General features: G+C 43.0%; 1 protein-coding gene across 1 annotated transcript in view; it reads left to right on the plus strand.

The window, feature by feature from the left end:
• myo9aa (myosin IXAa) overlaps window positions 1-22,445 on the plus strand; it is an 89,926-nt gene that overhangs the window by 38,342 nt on the left and 29,139 nt on the right. Inside the window, 9 exon segments of the mRNA XM_034561195.1 lie at window positions 9,611-9,705; window positions 9,832-9,894; window positions 11,207-11,306; window positions 12,797-12,850; window positions 15,667-15,764; window positions 16,284-16,410; window positions 17,329-17,418; window positions 20,059-20,175; window positions 20,305-20,439. Coding sequence (XP_034417086.1) covers window positions 9,611-9,705; window positions 9,832-9,894; window positions 11,207-11,306; window positions 12,797-12,850; window positions 15,667-15,764; window positions 16,284-16,410; window positions 17,329-17,418; window positions 20,059-20,175; window positions 20,305-20,439 — 879 coding nt within the window.

Genomic DNA, 22,445 nt, shown 5'->3' on the forward strand with positions numbered 1-22,445 from the left:
GAAGTTAATACATACGAAGTATTAATAGGAAGTTCTTCCTTCTGTTGTTAATATTTTACCTGTTTTTAAAGATGAAATGAATGACTAAACTAAAAAGCAGCAGAAGTGAACTGAAAAGTTTCTTTGATCTACATTTCTTTTACATCTCTCCTCCCTCTCTCTCTCTCTCCCCCTCCCTCGCTCGCTCGCACTCCTCCCTCTCTCTACTCTCTGTCTCTCTCTCTCTCTCTCCTCTCTTTCTCTCTCTCTTTCTCTCTCGCTCTCCCTCCCTCTCTCTCTCCCCCCTCCCTCCCTCTCTCTCTGTCTCTGTCTCTGTCTGTCTCTCTCTCTCCCCCCTCCCTCCCTCTCTCATTTCTTTCCTCCCTTTCTGTGCCTCTCATTCCCCTCATCTCGTTACAACTTGGAAACACTGCACTATTAGAGTCTTGTCTCTGAAATATTAAAGCTGAAGAAGACCCTGTGAGATCCCCGTTTGTTTTCCGCCACACTCCCTTTTTTCCTCCTTCTTCTTCATGTTTTGAGAAAACCGTGGATCGGACGTCGTCTTCGGACCACCTTACCTTTTTTCTCACACTTTCAGACACCGAGCACTCTTACGCAACACACGCGTGGGTCAAAAGTTCAGCCGAGGAAAAAAAAAAAAAAAGGGTTTTGCTTTTTTTTTTTTTTTTTAAATTGTCACATGGCAGAAAGAGCCAGAAATAATAAGCCGAGCGGCCGCGGAACAGAGCGGACTCTGTGTGCCGGTGTGAGAAATGACATTGCGTCAAAGGCATCTCGACAATGTTTCGAAACGCATCCCGACGAGGCAGCTGCGCTCCGCCGAAGAGGACGCAGGCCTCGGCTACAAATAGTCACCCCACACAGCAGAAGACTGTAGGTCCAGTCATCTGGTTACACTGAAGGGGAATATGTGTGGCTTCGCTTCTTTTCTTTGGAAGAAATACAGTCCGGCCTTCATAATCTTGTGAATTTAGGAATAATTAAACTTTTTTTTTTTGTTTTGTTCTGCACTCGGGGTGGGAGTTATTTCTCAGACAGGTTGCAGGTGCAGTAACTGGTGTCTCACCTGGACCTTAACTGCATTAAAACCTGAACTAATAAAAGTTGTATTATTATTTAGCATCGGTTTTATTTTTCCAATACAAATCTTAAAAACCAGCTCCACATTTGAGAGGTCGGAAAACAAGTAAATAGGTTTTAATGCATCTCTCGTTTCACTTTGAATACACTACAGACTTAGGCTGCTTTTTTAATCCCTTGTCTTTTCTAATTTGCTCAGACACGTGTGTATCTACACTTTTTTAAATTTATTTTTTTAGCTCTTCGGACTGGAAAAAGACCCAGTGCCAGCCTTAATTTCCCATTTCAGTTTCCAGTTCAGTTGAAATGTCATCTCCCTGCTCGTGGCCACATGTACAGCTGAGCCCAGTCATCACCGTCTCTAATTTTAGCCGCGTGTTTTACAGAACACACACACACACGTGTCTTTTCATACACTCAGTACACACACACACACACACGAGTACATCTGTTGTTACCTGTGCGCTGTATGGAGACGGGAACTTAGAATCAAAGAGGACTAACCTTCAATTTAGCTCCATCTCATATCTCCTCAGTGACCATGCAGACTGGGACGTAGCGGCAATAATAGAGGATGTGAATGTCTTTAAATCAGTATCATAAAAAATTTATTTGACTCTTTAAATTGGATTTAAGAACAATTATATATTGTTTTTCAGCCATAAATGGTGTATTATTTGTAAAACTACACAGTTGTATAAAACTATCCTTGAATGTGTTCATCTCTTCTTGTACGCCTCAAATGTATCTCTATATGTTCACACTTTCTTCTTACAGAGAGTTTAGTTGTAATTCACTTTGATTCTTTTATTTCAAAGTGTTCGTCAATATCAGGGAACGCTAAAACCGGAGTAGTTTAAATTGTTGTATTTATTTTTAGAAGATTGCTCCACCACACTGTGTGTGTGTGTGTGTGTGTGTGTGTGTGTGTGTGTGTGTGTGTGTGTGTGTGTGTGTGTGTGTGTGTGTGTGTGTGTGTGTGTGTGTGTGTGTGTGTGTGTGTGTGTGTGTGTGTGTGTGTGTGTGTGTGTGTGTGTGTGTGTGTGTGTGTGTGTGTGTGTGTGTGTGTGTGTGTGTGTGTGTGTGTGTGTGTGTGGATATGTTAGAAAACAACTTATTCAAAACGATAATGGCTTTATTATTTAGTCTCAAACGCTTCCCGTTTAGTTTTTGTTGCAGTGGATATTTTCGCCATGGTTTTTGTTTGGTTTAGTCGGCCGCATTTTCTCAAGCTGTCTCCCAAAATGCGTGTGCATTATAAATCCGTTTTCAGGCGTTTTACTGCACATTGAGAAGAGTTTTCTCACCCTGGCGTCATAACTCCATCGCTTGAAACAACCAATAAGGTTCTTGTGTTCCTGGAAACTTTTTGTATAAACAGAATTGTAATTTTAACACTGCCGCTAACGGTGATTATTGCAAATGTCAACATCTTCTCCCAAGGATAAGATTATGCCGGTTTTAAGTCTGTTCAGATGCTTATCGGTAAACATGGGGAAATGGATTCATCCAAATATCTTCATGGTCTGTCTAATTTCCTTCGCTTATTTACTCTTCACTTTTCATGCCCCGAACAATGAAGGAGAAGTTCTCTCCCACAGAGCCCCGAGGGTGAGAAACACAAACAGGTCCGCGATTCATGGAACATCGTGGGAAATGAATTTGCTAATTTTTGGAGGGTTTTTTTAAGTTTGCTTCTGTCTGAGGGGTCTTTTTGTAACATAGGAATGCATGTTTTCCCTTTTTTGTCTCCCTCCACTCATCTTTTCTAACTCGGAGGGGTTTATATTATATGAGAGATGTCTCTGATAGCCGAGGACTCCTGGAGATCTGTGATTATTTTTTCTATTACGTCTGGCTTTCATCTCCATCCCTGTGACTAATGTTCACTTCCTTCTCTCTAACTCAGGAGGGCTTTCTGAACCAGCCAAATACTTTAGTCGGCTATTGGACTGATCAAAAGGCCTCTGCTTGTTCTAATTAGGTTGTTCTGTGTTTGGTTCTCCGTCACACACATTCTTCTCAGCTGTGGTCCAGTGATTCGCAGACTTTTTCAAGGAGTTGTTTGGCATTTTAAGCAAATGCGCTTAAGAAGATGGAAAACATCTCGCATCCGTCTGTTAAATATGAGGCTCCAGCCACCTGCCGCTTAGCTTAGCTTAGCAGAAACACTGTAAACGGGGGGAAACTGCTAGCCTGGCTCTGTTCTCAGAAAGCGAAATGTTTTGAAGAGATCCTTTTTCATTCTATAACTAGATATTTTACAAAGTATTATGAGAGATTTTCTTGTTATCATACCGCATGCTCGTAATGTCCTAAAACGTTCTCTTTGTTCCACAAAATAATAATAATCTCGTTAAAACAAACGTTTCAACATTATCATTATGCTATCGTTCTAGATTTGGAAAAGAATCTTCCATAAGTTGTTAAAAATGTAGAAAAAGATCCGATGGATGCAGCATTGGTATTGGCTAGAAAAAAGTGTCCGGTTTACATGGATTGGTTTAAGTTCCCCTCATGAGATGATGTAATGCTTTTCCCAGAAGAAGCCTGTTTTATTTTAATTTTTTTCCCTTCGGGCTGTAGTGTGAGAAATGTCATATTTGATACAAACTGCATGTTCTTGCATCAGCGTGCATTCAGAATTATGCAGCATAAACCGATGTGACTACGCTTTTTATTAAATCAAACTCGAAAACTGAAATTCTCTTGGAGGCCTGAGGTTTATGGCAGTTTCTTCAAGCGTGACGCATCTTGCCCGAGTTGCTCAACCTGTCAAGCTCGAAGTCTGAGCGGCTGGTTTCACTGGACCATCAGATCTGACAGGATTTAAGTGCATTGCTCCAAAAAGCTTGGTCTTTGTAGTTGTTGGGACGCGACTCATTGGTCATACAGTTGTGTAACCTGGAGTTCGCCATCTTGGATTTTTGCAACCAGTGATTTGAAATGACCATATGTGGATCGTAGTGGAGATGTCATAGTAACAATCTGTCAATCACAAGGCCCAAATAAATACCTATAGTCTATTTTAGTTTAAATTGGACCATAATTTACTAAAATTAATATCGTGCTGTATTGAAGAAGACTTGAAACTAGCGATTGAGACCATAAACTCATGTTTACGATGTTTAATGAGGTAATAAATCAAGTGAGAAGTCGGGTCATTTTCCATACAATCTGACTTTTTTTTTACAACCAGAGGCGTCGCCCCCTGCTGGCCTAGAAAGACTGGAGGTTTTAGGCTCTTCCACATTGGCTTCACCTCTTAGAACCAGAGGTTTGCCGCCTGGTTACAACCAAAACATTGGTCAAAAACTAAATAATTAAACAGCGGAGTTACAAGAATCCCAAACAAATGGAAAGGGAAAAAAGCCTCTTAAAGGCTTCAAACCGACAGTTTCAACATCCGACCTCAACACCTCAAACACGGTTTTGACAGAAGCAGCCAGAGCCAGAGCCCGCCGTGCTTTTTACACGCTCGCCACGAATGCACATCACCACGGTGACCGCAGTCCACTCTGGTCAGCTCGGCCTCGGGTGTGACATTACAAGTGTGGGTGGGTGGGGGGGGGGGCACGGTCAGGAATCTGCTTCTGAGGGAGCGTCATCTGCACACGACGTGTCACTGGCCCTTTCTCTCTCTTATTGTTGACATCATCACCGCATACCGGGGTGGACGAGTCATTCTGGTAACGGGCTCAGGGAAGGATATGAATCTACGGAGGTCAAATGAGCAATGCCTCTGAGTAACCATCGAATCACGCAGATGCTTCGTAGCTACTGTCGGGGTGGAGGGGGGTGGGGGGAGAAGGAATGCAAACAATTTGGTGACAATTTCCTAAACCAATTTGCAGTCAGAAGAATGCTGTTTTCATCCCATGGCTCATTTCACTTAAGTGACTTTTGAAATTCAAACAAAGCCTTTCTGTGTGTAGTTTTGGGACCGTCGAGGTCACACGACCTCTAAACACAACCCAGCATGGAAATTCATTTGTAACCCCCGAGCGGTTGATGACCTACTGAAAGATAATCCCTTTTGTGAGTGAAATCAAGCGGCTTTTTGTCCGCACTTTCTATCCGATGCGCCGAACCCCCCCTCCCCCCCTCGTCCGTTTTGAAAACACTCCCCTACGGACACCGGTCTGTTTATCGCTCTCCTCTGTTCTCCTCAAGAAGCTGCTAATGAAGTCATCCTCATGTGATTTAAAAGCCACGTGTTTCTGCGCCACACTGCACGAGTCGGAGCATGCAAAGGTCGGATGAAGACCTAATTACCTCACTACGGAACCCCCCCCCCCCCCCCCCCCCCCCCCCAATCCAGTGTGTGTGAGGCGGCGCTGGAAGTCTAATTGATTTCCTAGAAAAAGAAACTTATATATTAAGATGTTACCATTGGAGATCTATGAGCCTTTATCATATATTCCTTCTTTTGCACAAAACTAGTCATGCACTAGTCTGATATCCTAAATATTACCTTTTCATCACAAAATTGTAAGAGCACAATTTTATCATTCTTCTTTCCAAAAGAATAGTTTGGCGACTTTATGCAGGAAAATGTAAATTTATGACTTGGTAGAATACATAATTAAATAAACAATCTCTCTGAACGGACACTTTACTGGCAGATTTTAAAATTGTAAAGAAAGAGCTGGATCGGGGGATTAGTCGCCACCCGGAGCGAAGGCACCAGAAATGAGTTGATTGAGTTGGAAAAGCTTCAACTGAAAGTCATCTAATTTAAAAGCTTTTCTCACAGTGACCACAGGATTCAACACAGTTGTAGAAACGAGGAATCGACGGAGCGCTTTGCTTATAAAAACATCCCCCTCAGCCTTGTGGCATCCTCTCTTGTCCGGGCTTCCTCTGGGTGGCTCTGACCAGCGCCGGTGGACGCATTACAACCAGCACACACTGGCACCGTCTCAAGCCCGCCGCTGGTCTCGGACTCGGTCTGTGGTCTGAAGCCAAGAATAATGTTGTTGACCTGCCGGAGTGACTGAAGTGGTGAGAACCGCTGTCTGTGCAAACAGTTTTTAGTTCTGGTGTCCCTTTCAGTCTTTGTCATGATTCAAAATCATGGGGGTGGAAAAAAAAATTAAAATCATGTTATATGTTAGAAACCGTCGTCTCACTTCACCTCAACTTGTCCCGTTTCCTCGAGCTTGAGTCAGTGACTTGACGACTCCCGTAGGAGATTTGCGTTGTTGTGGGTTGTTTGTGAATGTCGATGTGGGGTTATTTTTGGGTGAAAAGATGTCACATGGACCTGTGCTTGTAAAGCGCTTTTCTAGTCTTCCGACCACTCAAAGTGCTTTTAATGACATCATTCACCCATTCATACACTAATGGTAGGGGCTATGGTTCCACCTGCACATCAGGAGTGACTAAAAACACACATTCATACACCGTAGACTCGGCTACGGGAGCAATTTTGGGGTTAAGTGACTTATCTCCATTTCTTTTGCATTGTGTATTCATGTTTTCTTGCACGTTGCTAAGAAATTCCATCTCCTCCCGGAGGTCGGTAGTGACATATCTTTTCGTTGTGTTTTATTGCCGTTGATATGGAGCTCGCCAAAGTTTAGAAAGATTACAAACTGTCGGTTGTAAATGTGTCTATCTGTCTTTTTTTCTTTTTTTTACACAGACCAGGTGGATGAATGCTCGGTGCCTCCGCATAAATCAGCTCTCAGTATTTGAGTTTTTCCACATCCTGCTTCCTGCTGTTAAACGTCAAGCAAACACTGAAAGGTCTAATATCTGACTCGTCCGACCCGAGTTCCTCAACATGCCTGCGAGCGGGTCGTTGTTATGAGTGCCTGCTTCTTATTCGCTGTCCAATCAGGGAGTTCTTAGCTGACTGCTGGCGGTCTGTCCTCGTCTGACCTGTAGTTCCTGAACCAGGCATCTCAGCCAGTTCACAGACGGAGGGAGTGGCGAACAGACCACCGGCTCCTCTGGAAATATCTAATGCACCAGGCCTCGCATTTCAAACCCACATTTCTGGATGCGAAACGATATCGTCACTGTTCTGCAGTTTGACCTTTTTGGGCTCTCTCTTTGTCCAGACAGCGGAGTGGAACCGGTCTTTCCACAGCGTCGGCCCATTTTAATGATTTGTTCAGCTCAGTGAGTCATGAATGAGAGGCGAGTTCATTGCTGGGATCCAGTTGTTTGAGTCAGACTCTGCCTGTAGTCGAGAGAGGCCAAAGAGTCCCGTTTTGTCCTGAAACCCAAAAGCATCTTAAAGTGCATGGAAACGGACATAGGAGCGTCTTTAGCTTCTGTACTGTGACGTATTTCACAGTGGAACAGAATATTCAAGCGGTGTACAAGAGGGTTTTAAATCGACTGACATGGTCATCCGTTTCACTGGGACTTAAATGGTTTGATGATCGTTACCCATGGACTTTCCCTTTTTTAGTGCTGCATTATAAATACGAGCGACAGTGGTTAGCAGGTCCGACCTTCAATCAGAGGATCTGCAGCTCTGCCAGCCCATGTCGATGTGTCCTTGAGCAAGACACTTAACCCTGAATTTCTCCCCGTAGCTGTGTCTACGGTTTATGAATGTAAGTCGCTTTGGATAAAAGTGTCAGCTAAATGAATACACAAGTTGTTTAAATATGGCTTTAGGATTGGCCTACATGCCTTGTACACTACCCTGATATGTTGTGAGTTAAAGGCATGAGTCAGCTGTCATCGACTCATTTAAAAAAGAAACACAACGGGGTTGCAGCTTTGCTCGGTCATCCAATGGATTCGTATGTGGATAAATGGAAGATTTCACCGGTGATGCTGGTTGCAGCCGAATAAGAGAACTGCATCCTAATTGTTTCTTTCCGCGTTGCAAAACTTGCCAATCATCCCCCACCCTGAATCGAAACAAGTTTTTTAAAATTCAAGTCAAATTCGACGATGGTTGAAACTCTATCTCGGTTGCAGATATGTGCGTTCGGATGAGCCTGAAGCCCGACAACGTAGCATACTAGCTTGCCTTTAGCCTTATTCCAGCATGTATGTATGTATGTATGTCAGTGAGCGACGTCGGTTAAAGGTGGGATCGGAGAGGGGTGTTTTCCCATTCCTCAGACGCAGGGCTCGGGGCAGCTCTGAGTGATTCGCTGAGGAATTTGTTTACTTGTGGCGGAGCTGCAAATAACTGCAGGGTTTATATAGGGCGAGAAACGACTTCCCCTCCAGGCAGCCATACAACATAAACAGAGCAGCGAGGGGAAATACTGGAGCGTCTTATTAAAGCACAACCACTACTACATGTTCCTCACGGTCACATGAATCCCATTACTCACTGAGGAGCTTTTTTATTTTTATTTCACCCCATCAGGCCCCGGTTCCTTCATCCACACTCTGGTAATTTGTCTGTCTCTGACGCGAATTGATCCTAAAACCATGTTATTAATCATCTGTCTCGGACTCACCCTGTTTGAACTTGTACGAGAGGAAAAGCTTGCTCGGCGTCGTCCAGGCTTTCAAGACAATGTTTGGCACGATGCCAGCGTCTCTGTGTGCTCGACCCACAAACAAACCGTCCACACCGACAGCCCACTCAGAAACTGTCCCCAAACCTCTGTTAGTAACGTGTGTTTATGATGCGTCATATGCGGCCTATTCCCATTTTATTTCTCCCTTTTTTGTCAATTAAGAATGTCAAAATGGTAATGTATGCAGATGACACAACACTGTATAGCTATGCTTCAAACTAACATGAACCATTCTGAATAAGGATCTGGAGAGAGTGTCTGATTGGGTGAAAGTGAACAAACTAGCCCTGAACATTTCTAAAAACTAAAAGTATTGTGTTTGGCTCAAGGAATGTGCTCAATGGTGACACACGGCTTCACCTGTCGATGTCAGGTTCGGCTATAGAACGGGTCAAGAAGACCAAACTACTGGGTGTAGTGGTCGGAGCACATTGCCGGCACTGTCACTAAAACTTCACTGTATAGCCTTCTCATGTTTTTCAGAAAGGTAATATTTAATCAGACACCTGAATATTTCTTCAAGTAGTTACAATATAGATGTAACAGACATAACCGTCACACAAGGAACGCTAGTTTAGGTCACTTGATAACAAACCTCCTCAAATTTACAGTTATTTTTTCGTGCAATTACTGCTTGGAATTTACTACTTCATCATATATATCATACAGGTAATAATTTGTCATTTAAAAAACAATTAAAGGCGCACCACTTGACATTAACTACTTGGCATTTACCATCACTTTTGTAGTCATCTGAACTTTCTTTGTATAAATTACTGATGTACTGCACAATATACATCCCAGTCCTCGAGTGCACTTTATTTATTTATTTATTTATTATTTTGTTTGTTTCACGTCACATTTTGCATGTTTGTATGTGTTTACATTTTGTCCTTTCTGTGGACACCCAGGAAGATTAGCGGCCGCTAAGGCGTCAGCTAATGGGGATCCAGTTAATAATAAACTAAACTATTTGTGTGCATTTTCTATTTGTCTCACCACGTTTTCATTTCTATCCCCTCCAGGCATTCGGGAACGCAAAGACAGCCCACAATAACAACTCGAGTCGCTTCGGCAAGTTCATTCAGGTGAACTACCAGGAGAGCGGAACTGTGAGAGGGTGAGGAACCAGAGACGAACGCTTTTCATTTTCCTAAAAAACTATATATATATATATATATATATATATATATATATATATATTGTATTGAAGTTAAGATTTTTATTGTGTGATCTTGTTTTCCAGAGCATATGTGGAGAAATACCTGCTGGAGAAGTCGAGGCTGGTGTATCAGGAGCACAATGAGCGGTGAGCACTTAAAGCCGATCATAATCATAGAAATAAAAGAACTACAGTACATTAAGGACACTGACAGTAGAGGCAACTTCCCTTCTGAGCAATGCAATGTGTTATATGATTACTAAAGTAAATATGAGTTATGTGTAAGGCTTCAAATGTCTACAAACTAGTTTTCAGTCACACAAACTTAGAATTTGTAATCTTACGTTAAACTTGAATTGCACTTTGCTTCAAACTTTATTGACTAACTGAAAAAAGATGAAGCTAGCAGCAAGTATGACAAAAATGCAGGTTGAATTTTTGGCAATGAAATAAAAAAATTGAAGCGCATGTAACTCAGGACGCCTGTTTGAGTTCACCAAAGTTTGATTCATGAAGTGAGTTGAGCTGAAAGTGGAAGTGACACTAATGTGTTGGACCGGCTAGGCGGTGCGGTGAGGTGAGGGTTAAACCTCACCATGGGTGCTCGCTGTGGGCCCCCTCTTATTGAGATGGATTGCTGACGCCAGTGTGTGTTCAAGGGGACCCCGGTCGCACAGCTGCTGCACACTTTTGACCTTTAACCTTTACGGAAAAAAGTGCACACACACAGCCGCAGTCCTCCACATAAACAAACTATTCGTCCAACAGTTTATTAGAGGCTAGCTCTCAGAGGGAAGACAGTGGTTCCATTGCTAGTGCTCTCTTTCTAGTTGATACTAGCATTGCATGCTAACGCACTGACATGAATTCGCGTTTGAAATGTTCATTTCTGTCCATGCAGCATCTCATCTCAATAAATCCAGTATGCATTCAGACACTTTTCACTGCCCATTTAGCAAGATGCTAATTAGCTGGATGCTAAATGGGCATCCATTTTTGAGTGACCTCAAGATGATCAATCATCAACCATATACGTATTTATCATTGAGCATGATGAGTGACTTGGCTTGTCATTTATAAATGCTTTAAAATTCAGGGAATTTGGCTGCTGAACTTTTGAAACTGAATTCCTGAGGAGTGAGGAGTGATGACTCCGCCCCCTGCGGTGGGTAACGCCACAGAGGGCCCACTCATAAAATAATGCACCAATGTCAACAATACCGAATCTCACTCCAAACTAAATCTAACACTTGGCCGTCCTGATTATTATTAGGTAAACAACATCATTCGTAGAAGCAAGAAGCTAAGAATACCAAAGTTTGGTTTTGTGTATATTTTTACTTCTAGTATGTCTTTCTACTTTTGGAAAACATGAGCTAATTATATGAGTCCCATATTTACATGATGTTATCAGGCAAAAACAAACATTTTGTGGAAATGTTTTTTTTGTTTTCTTTAGAAACTACCACGTGTTTTACTACCTGCTGGCAGGAGCGAGTGAAGAAGAGAGGGAAGCCTTTCATCTCATGAAGCCTGAAGAATACCATTACCTCAGTCAGGTGGGACAACCGGACACACAAAGCTTTATCGGGGAAAAGAAATGAGATTAACAATTAATCTGTCCTGTTTTTTGTCTCACACTCGCTGTCATTTTGCGGTTTGTTTGTGTCTTTATAGGTTTTGTGTTGTCTAATGCTTTTGTCATAGTGTTCATTCATTTTCAGAGTTTTGTGTGTCTGCTTTGGTGTCATCGACCAGTCGTTAGGCTCCAGCAAAAGGAAACGCATTCCTCTGTTGGTGGCTTTCAACGCCTCCTTTAAAGTCCCTCTTTCTCACTCACACATATGAACAAAACATGTAGCGGTCTAATCTCTGGAGACACGTTTCATTTGGTCGAGTGTGTGTGTGTGTGTGTGTGTGTGTGTGTGTGTGTGTGTGTGTGTTCATTTGTGTTTTGTGTAACTCGCATGTGCGTTTTGTTTTTGCATACACTTCGGTCTCCATTTACATTTTGACACATGCACATCCTCACCCGCACACCGCATCTGTCCCTCGTCTCCGTTGCTTGTGTTCCCCACAGCGAAACACACACACACACACACACACACACACACACACACACACACACACACACACACACCTTGTTTACAGGCCGATTATTATGGTTATTTAGTTATGGCTGTTTCCTCCCCCCTTTTGCATACTGTTAATCAGCCATCTACCACAAATGTACATTTAACTGGCCAAATGTCCAAAGCAAGCTGTTTTTTTTTTTTAAAGATTGATTTCCTTTCTTTTTCCAACAATTGGATCTGATCCATTTAAATTGTAAGTTTAATTTTTTCTTTTCCAAGGAAACATTAACGTTGTAAGAAAAACTCTTGCAGATGGTGCATTTAGGGACACCCTGACGGAGTATTGCTAAAAGGCTTTGAACGCTAAAAAGAAGTTCAGAAAGTTCATGTTTATCATGGTAATTAATATCAAACGTCGCTTTCAACAGCAGATTTGGAAATCCCACACGATGCTGCATTTCCAAACAGACCTGGAAAACAATTTTAAAACAGTTCCTGCTCACAAACTGGAACATCATGCAACGCAATAGTTCATTTTAACATAAGATAGATTTGATATCTCAAGCAGGTTTAATGTGCAAGATTACTACCCTTGGAGGCAGGAAATCAATCACAAAAACTCACGTTACGCTCAGAAATACAGCCCGCTGTGATTTTAAAGTAAAGCCAATCATTCATTCCTCTCTCATCCTGCTTCTGTGACTTGATGTGTTCGATCACGCGCTCACTGTGAACACGATTTCTGTGCACACGCCGCTCTTCCTCAGTGTCCCGCGTGCTTCGACTTACGTCTGTGTCTTAACGAGTAGAGCTGCGAAGTTCAGCCGTTGCTTGCGTCTTAACGGCACGTCCCTCCGTTGCCGTTGGTTGCAGACAAATCTGTGTTTTAATGGCGCAGTGTGCGTGTCTTCATTTTAATGCTGCTGTCTAACCGTCACCTCGCCCTCCTGTAAACTCTGCCTTAACATTTCCAGATGACAAAGTCAACCCGCCAACTGCACTGGGACAGTTACTGTGAGAGTGAAGCGGTCAGTATCTGTCTCTCTGTTTGTGTGTGTGTGTGTGTGTGTGTGTGTGTGTGTGTGTGTGTGTACGTGTTGGACAAACCTCAAGAATTAGATGTGTTTTTGGTCATCTGAGCACTTGCAGCTCGAGCCACACTTTCCCTGCACAAGTTGCACCCTGCCCCCCCTCGCCCCCCCGCGCTCATTTCGTTGCCTTTATTTTTTGTTGGATGTCTCCTGGTTTGGTTTTGGGTAGTGTTTATTTCGGCTTGTTTTTGCTTCTCCCCTGTTGTGCTGTCTGAGTTATGTTGGTATGTCTAGTCATATCCTGGCCTCTGTAGACGCCTTTTGTTGCTGTAACCTGTGCGTGACTTTTTTGATCATTGGCTGCGCTGCGTTTTGCTGATAGGACCGATAGTGAAACCCTCCGTGCTGACAATGAAGTCACAACTAAGTGACGCAAACAAATCGGGGTATTTCAAGTCAAATTAAGAATGTACACAGGGGCAAAAGAAAGACAAGTCTCAGACTAACCCTCTAGACATTTTAACTTTTCCCTATTAGGACTTGAGTCTAGTCTTTGCCATCCAAAGAAGTTAGTTAAATGAGACTTGACTTGGACTAACCCTTACAGACCTGAGACTTGACTTGGACTAACCCTTACAGACCTGAGACTTGACTTGGACTAACCCTTACAGACCTGAGACTTGACTTGGACTAACCCTTACAGACCTGAGACTTGACTTGGACTAACCCTTACAGACCTGAGACTTGACTTGGACTAACCCTTACAGACCTGAGACTTGACTTGGACTAACCCTTACAGACCTGAGACTTGACTTGGACTAACCCTTACAGACCTGAGACTTGACTTGGACTAACCCTTACAGACCTGAGACTTGACTTGGACTAACCCTTACAGACCTGAGACTTGACTTGGACTAACCCCTTACAGACCTGAGACTTGACTTGGACTAACCCTTACAGACCTGAGACTTGACTTGGACTAACCCTTACAGACCTGAGACTTGACTTGGACTAACCCTTACAGACCTGAGACTTGACTTGGACTCACCCCTTACAGACCTGAGACTTGCCTTGGACTAACCCTCTTAAGACTTGGACTTGCTCTCTGAGGACTTGAGACTTGACTTGGACTTGGTCCAATATAGCTTTACAGTACCTTTTTACTCAAAGTTCCCTGAATAGAACATACTTTAGTTTCAAGACCTGTGAGTGTTTGAGTAATGGGCTGAGCTCTGGTCCCAGACTGGTCCCATTGTTCACCAGCTGGTGGCTGAGCGACAGTATGTTTACATGCTCATTCCTCCACGTTGCCACAGGTTATTTGCCCAAAGACACACCCTCGACCTCTCAGTCAGCGGATCTGATTCAAATCACACTCTGCAGGAGAAATACTTTGATTGATGTCAATGATCAGAAAAGTCTTTTGGGATTTGTGTTGGGATTTTTTGGGGTTTGATTTTGTGGTGGTCATTAATGTTTCTGTTTATTAACTTGTGTCTGTAACCGTGCTCTTTGGATTCTTGAGTTACATTGGATTAATCCATTCATTTTCCACTCGTTCTATCTCAGTAAGATATATTTTTTTAATATACCTGATACTGTGAGATACTTAATGTAGTTTGTATAAATTCAGCATTTATGCATAGGAATTACTGTAAATCTGCCGTGACCAGGTGATTAGCCCTGCAGTAATGCTCCATATCGGGAACAATATAGGAAGGAATTCCTTTATAACCCAGTTAACTTAATGAAGCTCACCTTATTATATATTATATGTTGACAAAGGGTATATATTATGGTGATTTTGTAATGTTTTGTTTAATTTACAAAACACTTACATAATCTGGAATCCAAAATGGACAGATTTTTTTCACAGCAACTATTTATTTTGTCATAAATGTAGATATTCCTGCTCTAGAATCGTAACGCCAGAGTCACGAAGAGGTGAGTGTGAGTTTTTAACCATGAAAGCAGGAGAGCGAGGCACGTTGGCGCGAGCGTGAGTCCCGTGTTTCGGAGTGTTTGTCTTTTCCGAGGCCTCGGTATGTGATAATTATGGCAGCCATAGTGGAATGGGCCCATAAAGCAAAGAGCAGAGCTCCCATTACGCAGTGAAAGACCGTGTGGTTATGTAGTTACATCAAAAAGCACGAGGTCCCGGTCTGGGAAGCGCTTTTCCTCTTGTCATAAACAACTGATCCAGGTCCAGATTTATCCCTGAGTTTACTCGTGTGCTCCTGGTTGCGAAATAATCCTCCGGCGACGGTATTTCAGGTGCTATTTTTATTATTTTTTCAAATGCCCTTTTCATGATTCCAGTCTGCACTTCACATGCATGACACGCGCCTCGTAAGAACTCGTGCATAACGAGCGCTTGCCTGCACACGTCACTGCCGACTCCCCGCCATCACTCAAACGGAGGAGCACTCGTGAGCCGCCGCTCCTCTTCACCCCGCTCGCCAATATTCTGTGGATCGGTTGAAAGTGGGTTTTTCCACGACACAAGCAGAACCTGCACACCAGACCGGAGGGTTTGAACCCCCGAGCTTCTTAGTGACCGCTTCTTTTTTTTGGGGGCATGAGTCATTCATTCCGTCTGCTTCGGGCCACTCTGCTATTTATTTATTTTTCGGCTGCCAAGTAAAGTAAAAAAACTATTTTAGGCACCTTTTGTTGGCCTCTCTGTAAACACTTGGGCGCTGCGTATGTCAACAGTCTTTAGTAAGTCCTTTTGGTTTCCATGCGGCCGTGTCGTAAACCAGCTCCTGTAAACGCGATGACACCCGGTTGTTGTTGTTGTTTTTCTTCTGCAGGACTGCTTCACAGTCGAGGGAGAAGACCTGAAGCATGACTTCGAGAGGCTTCAGCTGGCCATGGAGATGGTGGGCTTTCTTCCCTCCACGCGCAAAAAGTGAGTGACACACACACACACACACACACGCACACACACGCACACACTGGAGGAACGTTCTGCTATGCAGGTTTTGCACATGACCATATCGCTACCTTTGGCAATTACCTTATTCACACTGTAAATCAAAGTGTGTGTGTGTGTGTGTGTATAAATATATAAATAAATACTTTTTTTTAAAAGGTAGCGATACACACACACACACACACACACACACACACACTGTTAAGATTTGTTCATAAGTAACCGTATATATTATATTGTGCTGCATTTTATTCTATTCAAAATGTAAGATATGTAGATATGTTTAATGTGTGTCTAGCGTGAATGGGCTACAACTACATTGTGCAACCCTGTGTTGTAAAATGACAAATATATTAACAGTTTTATTGTGCATAGGAGAACATGATGTTACAGCACACCTGAGCCTTGTTGACCACCACATTCCTCATCACCACCACCACCAAGATGTTTTCTTTAAATGTCCGTCTCTTGAATGTTTCCTGAACCGTTGTTTAGGATCTTCTGCCTGCTGTCGGCCATCCTTCACCTGGGCAACATCCGCTACAAGAGGAAGACCTACAGGGACGACTCCATCGACATCTGTAACCCAGAGGTGCTGCCCGTCGTCTCCGAACTGCTGGAGGTACGGCAACAATAACGCTTCATATCCTCTAAATATTTGTTGGTGTAAGAAAATAAAAAATAGGTGCCGTCAAAGTCTCACAAGATATTCCTATTTTTTTTTATTTTTTATTTTTTGTATGGCCAAACAACTAAATGTGACATAAATGAAGATGAAATAAAGAAGCGGTTGCATGCTTTTGCTTCATTTTTATTTTTTGAGTTATCCATTCTGAATTATTATTAATTATTATGCTATTTGTTAAATAACCAAGTTCCCAGTGGCATGAAGTGCGACAAGACTCTGGGAATCTGTCATTCCTTTCAAAGTGACTTTGTCTCTCAGTCGGCCATTAACGTCTATAACGTCACGTACTGCGTTCCCTTTGTGTCATCATGCTACTCTCAAGCTAAACCCGTGACTTCAATTATCTTTTGGAGCCTGAAGTACTTAATATTAAGGCCTCATGTGTATTTATTAACATTACAGGTGATAGTTTGATACCCTCCCATGAATGTGGTTTAACACCATGACTATTAGTGGATCGTTGGCCCGACTAGCATCTCGAGGTATTCACCTTCTTTATTAGAAGCCTGTGCAGAACTGTCACGTCTCACCTTTTAACTCAATTTATGAGGAGACCGTTTCTTCTTGTTGCTGCTGCTGCTGTAGATTTTTCAAAGCACTTCTTTAAGCCGTTAACCTCCCGGAGCTTTGATATCGGACACTTTTCACTGTCGACTGTCGACAAAGCTGAGTGATGATCCAGGTTTCTTGTGGTCACAGCACACACACTTTCTCTAACACTTTGGGTAAAAGCCTCCGCACAAATACGTGGAATTAAATGGCGGAGTTTATCGTCTTTTCCCTGGAGATTAAAACACTCCCTCTCTCTCTCTCTCTCTCTCTCTCTCTCTCTCTCGCTGCCGTGATCCTCAGGTCAAAGAAGAGATGCTGTTTGAAGCTCTGACAACCCGGAAAACGGTGACCGTCGGAGAGAAGCTGATTGTTCCTTACAAACTGTCCGAGGTGAGACTCTCCTCCCCCGTAGATGAACACCGGGGCGCATATCGAGCCATGTGACATGTGGGATACAGAAAACATTTAAATGTCCCAGACAAGGAGAGACTTCCCAGGTGATCTCTTTAGTAGAAGGAGACGTGGTTAGTAAGTATTGCATCACTTCCTGTCAGTATAAAACCGTTAACGGTATACTCTGATGAGCGTGGTACATCTTGTATACTGTAGCGTTGAATTGGACCTGAAGATTCATCAGTACTGACTGAGCTTCTTTTAAAAAAATAATAATAATAATAATAATAATTTAAATAAAGCATCCCACTCAGTAAAGCGACTGAAGGCATTTGGCCGACTCGATAACGGCGCTGCAGCCTCGCCTCCTTTCGGTCTGACCCGGCCGTGTTTACAGGACAGCAGACCGGATCTCCTCCTGCTCCCTCAAAGCTCTCCAGCAAACACACAAACACACACACACTTACAAACACACACACACACACACACACATAGTCCTTCAGTGTGTTTAGAGAGACAGGGGAAGGTATTTCTTTGAAAACAAACACGCGTCACGGTCCGCATGATGAGAGCCGTCTGAGAGAGGAGAGGCAACAACGTGGATACACACTGGGACACGCCAGTCAGGTTGAACGGAGACGTTTTTACACACACACACACACACACACACACACACACACACACACACACGGACACACACAGAGACTATATATATATATATATATATATCTCTATATCAAACTCACTCACACTAGTTCCCCAGGTTTCATCAGTGTTTGACCACAAACTCTCCCAAAAGATATCGCCGTGTTCCACGTGCAACTTCATTATGACCTGTTTTGGATATTTAGGAGGAATTTCAAATGAACAAACTGTGATTGTTTTGGTGGCTCGCCGGGTGGTCTCACTGTAAATATTGTTCTGACAGTCACAACAATCTCATTGCCTGTTAACTGAAGTCATACAGCCGAACAACCTCAAAGAAATCTGAGCGCCCTACAATGAGTTACGAGGCTGTTTCCGTCTTTTAGTCCAACTTCCTCTAAATAATAAAGAGCTCATGGGGTCATATGCGGTTATAAAAAAATAAAAAAATCTGTCCCGACTTGTGGAAAAGCATATTTGGTTTGAGGTTGGCTAAAAATATCCCTGTTAATAATTTAGAACGAAAGGGATTTCAGCTTTGAGTCGCCACTTCATGGTTTGTTTGCTCACCTCCGCTGGAGAAGGGTCAAACATTTCCAACGGATACGGGAATTAGAGCGTTTTATTCCCCCCAATAATTTGACGAGGAATCTTTTGCCCTGCTTATTAAAAAAAAACACGACAATGATCCAGCGCTCTTATTTCTATATCTTCTTCCGAATATTTAACGTTTGTCATCCGACTATCATGCCGGTCGTCCCAGCAGCCGAGCCGTTGGTGTACACAGTCTATGTTTAGCCTATTGAAGGTCTCTCTCACACACACACACACACACACAGACACTAGATGGGTTTCGGTGGTAATGACGTTAGTGACGGCACGGCGACGTCCGGCTGTGATGCGGCGCCGTCTGCCAGCCCGTCTGCGCACTCCTGGGCCAAAGTTTCAAGAGCGAATGTGAACACCGGAGACGCGTTCGGGTTGTGGGGTCGTCCGGTTTCTCCTGTTCATCAAACCATCCTACGTTTGTGCAGTGAGAGCGCCGAGTGCAGCGGCGGCTGACGGTTCAGTGCGGATGTGATTTACACTCTAACTATAAATGGTTGGTCATAAAGGAGAAATACAACCGCCTGCACATCTTTGACTTTTTAAATGCTGTGTAACAAGGCCGAGCTCTGATGCGTAATACAGATGCGTTGAGTGTGAGCAGGTGACTCGGTATTGGTGTCAAACCTCTGGCTCTGCACTAATAAACGTGGTCATTTGGGGGAATAACGCTTTCTTGCTGACAGTTCGATAACTAGATCGATGCAACTTTCGTGTGTGTGCGGTGAATTTGAAGCGACAGAAAACGAAAAGCTTGGCTCTCTGCAAAGAAAATGACCCTCAAACAGCCATAAAGCTAACTGTACTAATTAAGATGTTGCATATTCTTCTTTGATCCATGCAGAAAACAACGTAACGACCATTAGCCACTTTATGGTTGCACTATTTCTTAACTGAGACAAATAACTGCTTTTTACTCTTCAGTTTGTGTATGTTATGAATGATAACCAGTCAGTGAGCTTTAGAGGTCCTACTTTTTTAAACTTGTGGGCTGGGCCAGACTAGACTAGGAGTTTCCCCTGTTTTCAGTGTCTTGGGATGGAAGACACTGATAAGGTGGTTCTGAGTATATGAATACATTTTCTGTACACTTGAATAAAGCTCATTTGGGTATAAAAAAATAAAAGTCATTGCCTATGGAGTAGCTCCAGAATTAAATTTGATGACGTCAGAAGTTTGAGGCACAGCTGCTCCTCTGGTTTCTGGCTCCTCGATTGAGTAGCTCATGTTCACAAGTATTGATTTCACTTCCTTATACACGGAAATACAATATTTAAATTCTTGATTTTTGCTGGTGTTTCCCCCTTTTTATCAAATGTTGTCAGCTGAGATATTACCATCGGGAGTCTCATTTTAAAGATGCGCCGTCTGTGTTTTAATGTGCAGGCCGGCACGGTGCGCGACTCCATGGCGAAGTCCCTGTACAGCGCTCTGTTTGACTGGATCGTCTTCAGGATCAACCACGCCCTGCTCAACATCAAGGACCTGGAGGAGACCACCAAGGTGGGAGGACCCAAACATCTCGGAATCATAACTGTCACTTAAACTGATTTTTAAGTGTTACATAATGAACCTTAACTCAACTGAAATGATTATTAAATACCACATTTCTTTTTGTTCGCCCGCCTCCAGATCTTGTCCATCGGCGTGCTCGACATTTTTGGGTTCGAGGATTACGAGAACAACAGCTTCGAGCAGTTCTGCATCAACTTTGCCAACGAGCGTCTCCAGCACTACTTCAACCAGCACATCTTCAAGCTTGAACAAGTAAGACATCTCTTTAAATATCCGTCCTTCTCGATTCCTTTTATTTCGGGATTCGACTGCTGAACCGCTGAGCTGCTGCTGCTGCTGTTGTTTTAAGATAATGAAGGTCAGCCCAAGTTCTTTGGCGGTGACCATTTCCGAGGGAAACCCTCATGCTTATCACACCGTACGGTCCACTTACACGACAATGACGCTGGAACAATGGAGGAATTCTTCATGCAATTACGCAACAGGGTTGCTGACAGTCGTATGACTCCACTCTCCCTCCCTGTAACCCCCCCCCCCGCCCGGCCCCTCCACGACTAAAGATGTCTGTTCCCTTAAGTGAGCCGATTCACTTCAAAAGGCTTTTTTTTAAAGTTATGGTCTGTAAGATTTGCGTATAAGTTAAACATCGTGTTCGCCTTGAGATGATTGACTGAATCAGCCGAACCTGCCCTGACACGTCTGACATGAAGGACCTCGAGTCTTTTCCGTTAATGGTACAAAGGCAATCCTGTCTTGCCCTCATGTCATAAATATGTAAAGATATGGACTGCAGATTTACGTCGCGACAAGAGGCTTCAAAGACGAATGCAGAATTATTGGGCTCTACATTACGGACTTGTCAGATTCGCCTCGTTAGACGGTTTGTTCTTTCAGAGATCTGAAGGTTTTTTTTGCAAGTAATGATTCAAAGCTTTAAAAAAAAACTTAGTTTCAAAAGCTTCCAAACAAGTTGTCAAGCTCGCGTGTTTTAATGCAAAAGATGTGCACTTGACATTTATGCTCACTTAATCCAATGTTGTTCATACATAAAAAGTCACTCAGGCCCCTAAACATTTATTCTAACTAGCAAACTTAAAGCTTGAACTTTCATCTTCAGTATCTGTAAGTAGTTTGTGGTTGATTTTCGAAGTTGTGTTTATGATCTCAATCTCGTGTTATCGCACCTCGTTTTCTCGGGTGGCCCCGGTTGTTTTAGTTGAAGTCACTTTGGTAAATTAGCTATTTTTTTATGCTTTTTTTTTTTTTTTTTTCACGCAACTTAATTCCAAGAAATTCTACTAAACACAAAAAAAAATCTTTGTAGAGAAACTACTTTTACAGATCTGTCAATTAAATGTACAAATCAATTGGTCGACAAAATCCTATACGGATGTTAGCTGACTCAGCATTTCTTTGGTCGGGGAGAGTCCTATTCTTTTCACTGACTCTGAGCCTTCAGCTGCCAGTATTTGTTGATATTTATTAGAATCCCAACGTACTTCCTGTGCTAATAGTCGCCGCACTAACTCAAGTTAATATGCATCCAGCTTTGAGCCAAACAGTTTAGCCACAGTGTTCTTTTCTTTAAATGCAAAACAGTGGCCGCACATCACTATTAGAGCCAATCAGGGTGTGTGTGCCTGTGCACAGGACAGGGTGTAAATATGCCCTGCTATGTAATTACATGTTATTGTATTGTAAGAATTGTAAACATGCTTGCTGCTACAACAAAGACATTTCCCCTTGGGGATGAATAAAGTACATCTAATCTAATCCAAAGAGAGAGGCAGTGGGAGCCATACGAACAGTTATTTGGGTGTAGTGTGGTAGTAGTGTCATAAAGTTTGTATATTTTTCACCAGGAAAATGAACAAAGCACCAGAGGTGTGTCGGTCCTTTTACTTCTACTGGATCAGTTCCAACGTTACTGTACTTTGAGTGCGTCTGCTTGTACGTAGTGTGTGTGTGTGTGTGTGTGTGTGTGTGTGTGTGTGTGTGTGTGTGTGTGTGTGTGTGTGTGTGTGTGTGTGTGTGTGTGTGTGTGTGTGTGTGTGTGTGTGTGTGTGTGTGTGTGTGTGTGTGTGTGTGTGTGTGTGTGTGTGTGTGTGTGTGTGTGTGTGTGTGTGTGTGTGTGTGTGTGTGTGTGTGTGTGTGTGTGTGTGTGTGTGTGTGTGTGTGTGTGTGTGTGTGTGTGTGTGTGTGTGTGTGTGTGTGCACCGATTCCAGTTCATGTCCACCCACATCCCTAATTTTCAATA

The sequence above is a fragment of the Cyclopterus lumpus genome, chromosome 3, assembly GCF_009769545.1.
Source record: "Cyclopterus lumpus isolate fCycLum1 chromosome 3, fCycLum1.pri, whole genome shotgun sequence".
Taxonomy (NCBI): Eukaryota; Metazoa; Chordata; class Actinopteri; order Perciformes; family Cyclopteridae; genus Cyclopterus; species Cyclopterus lumpus.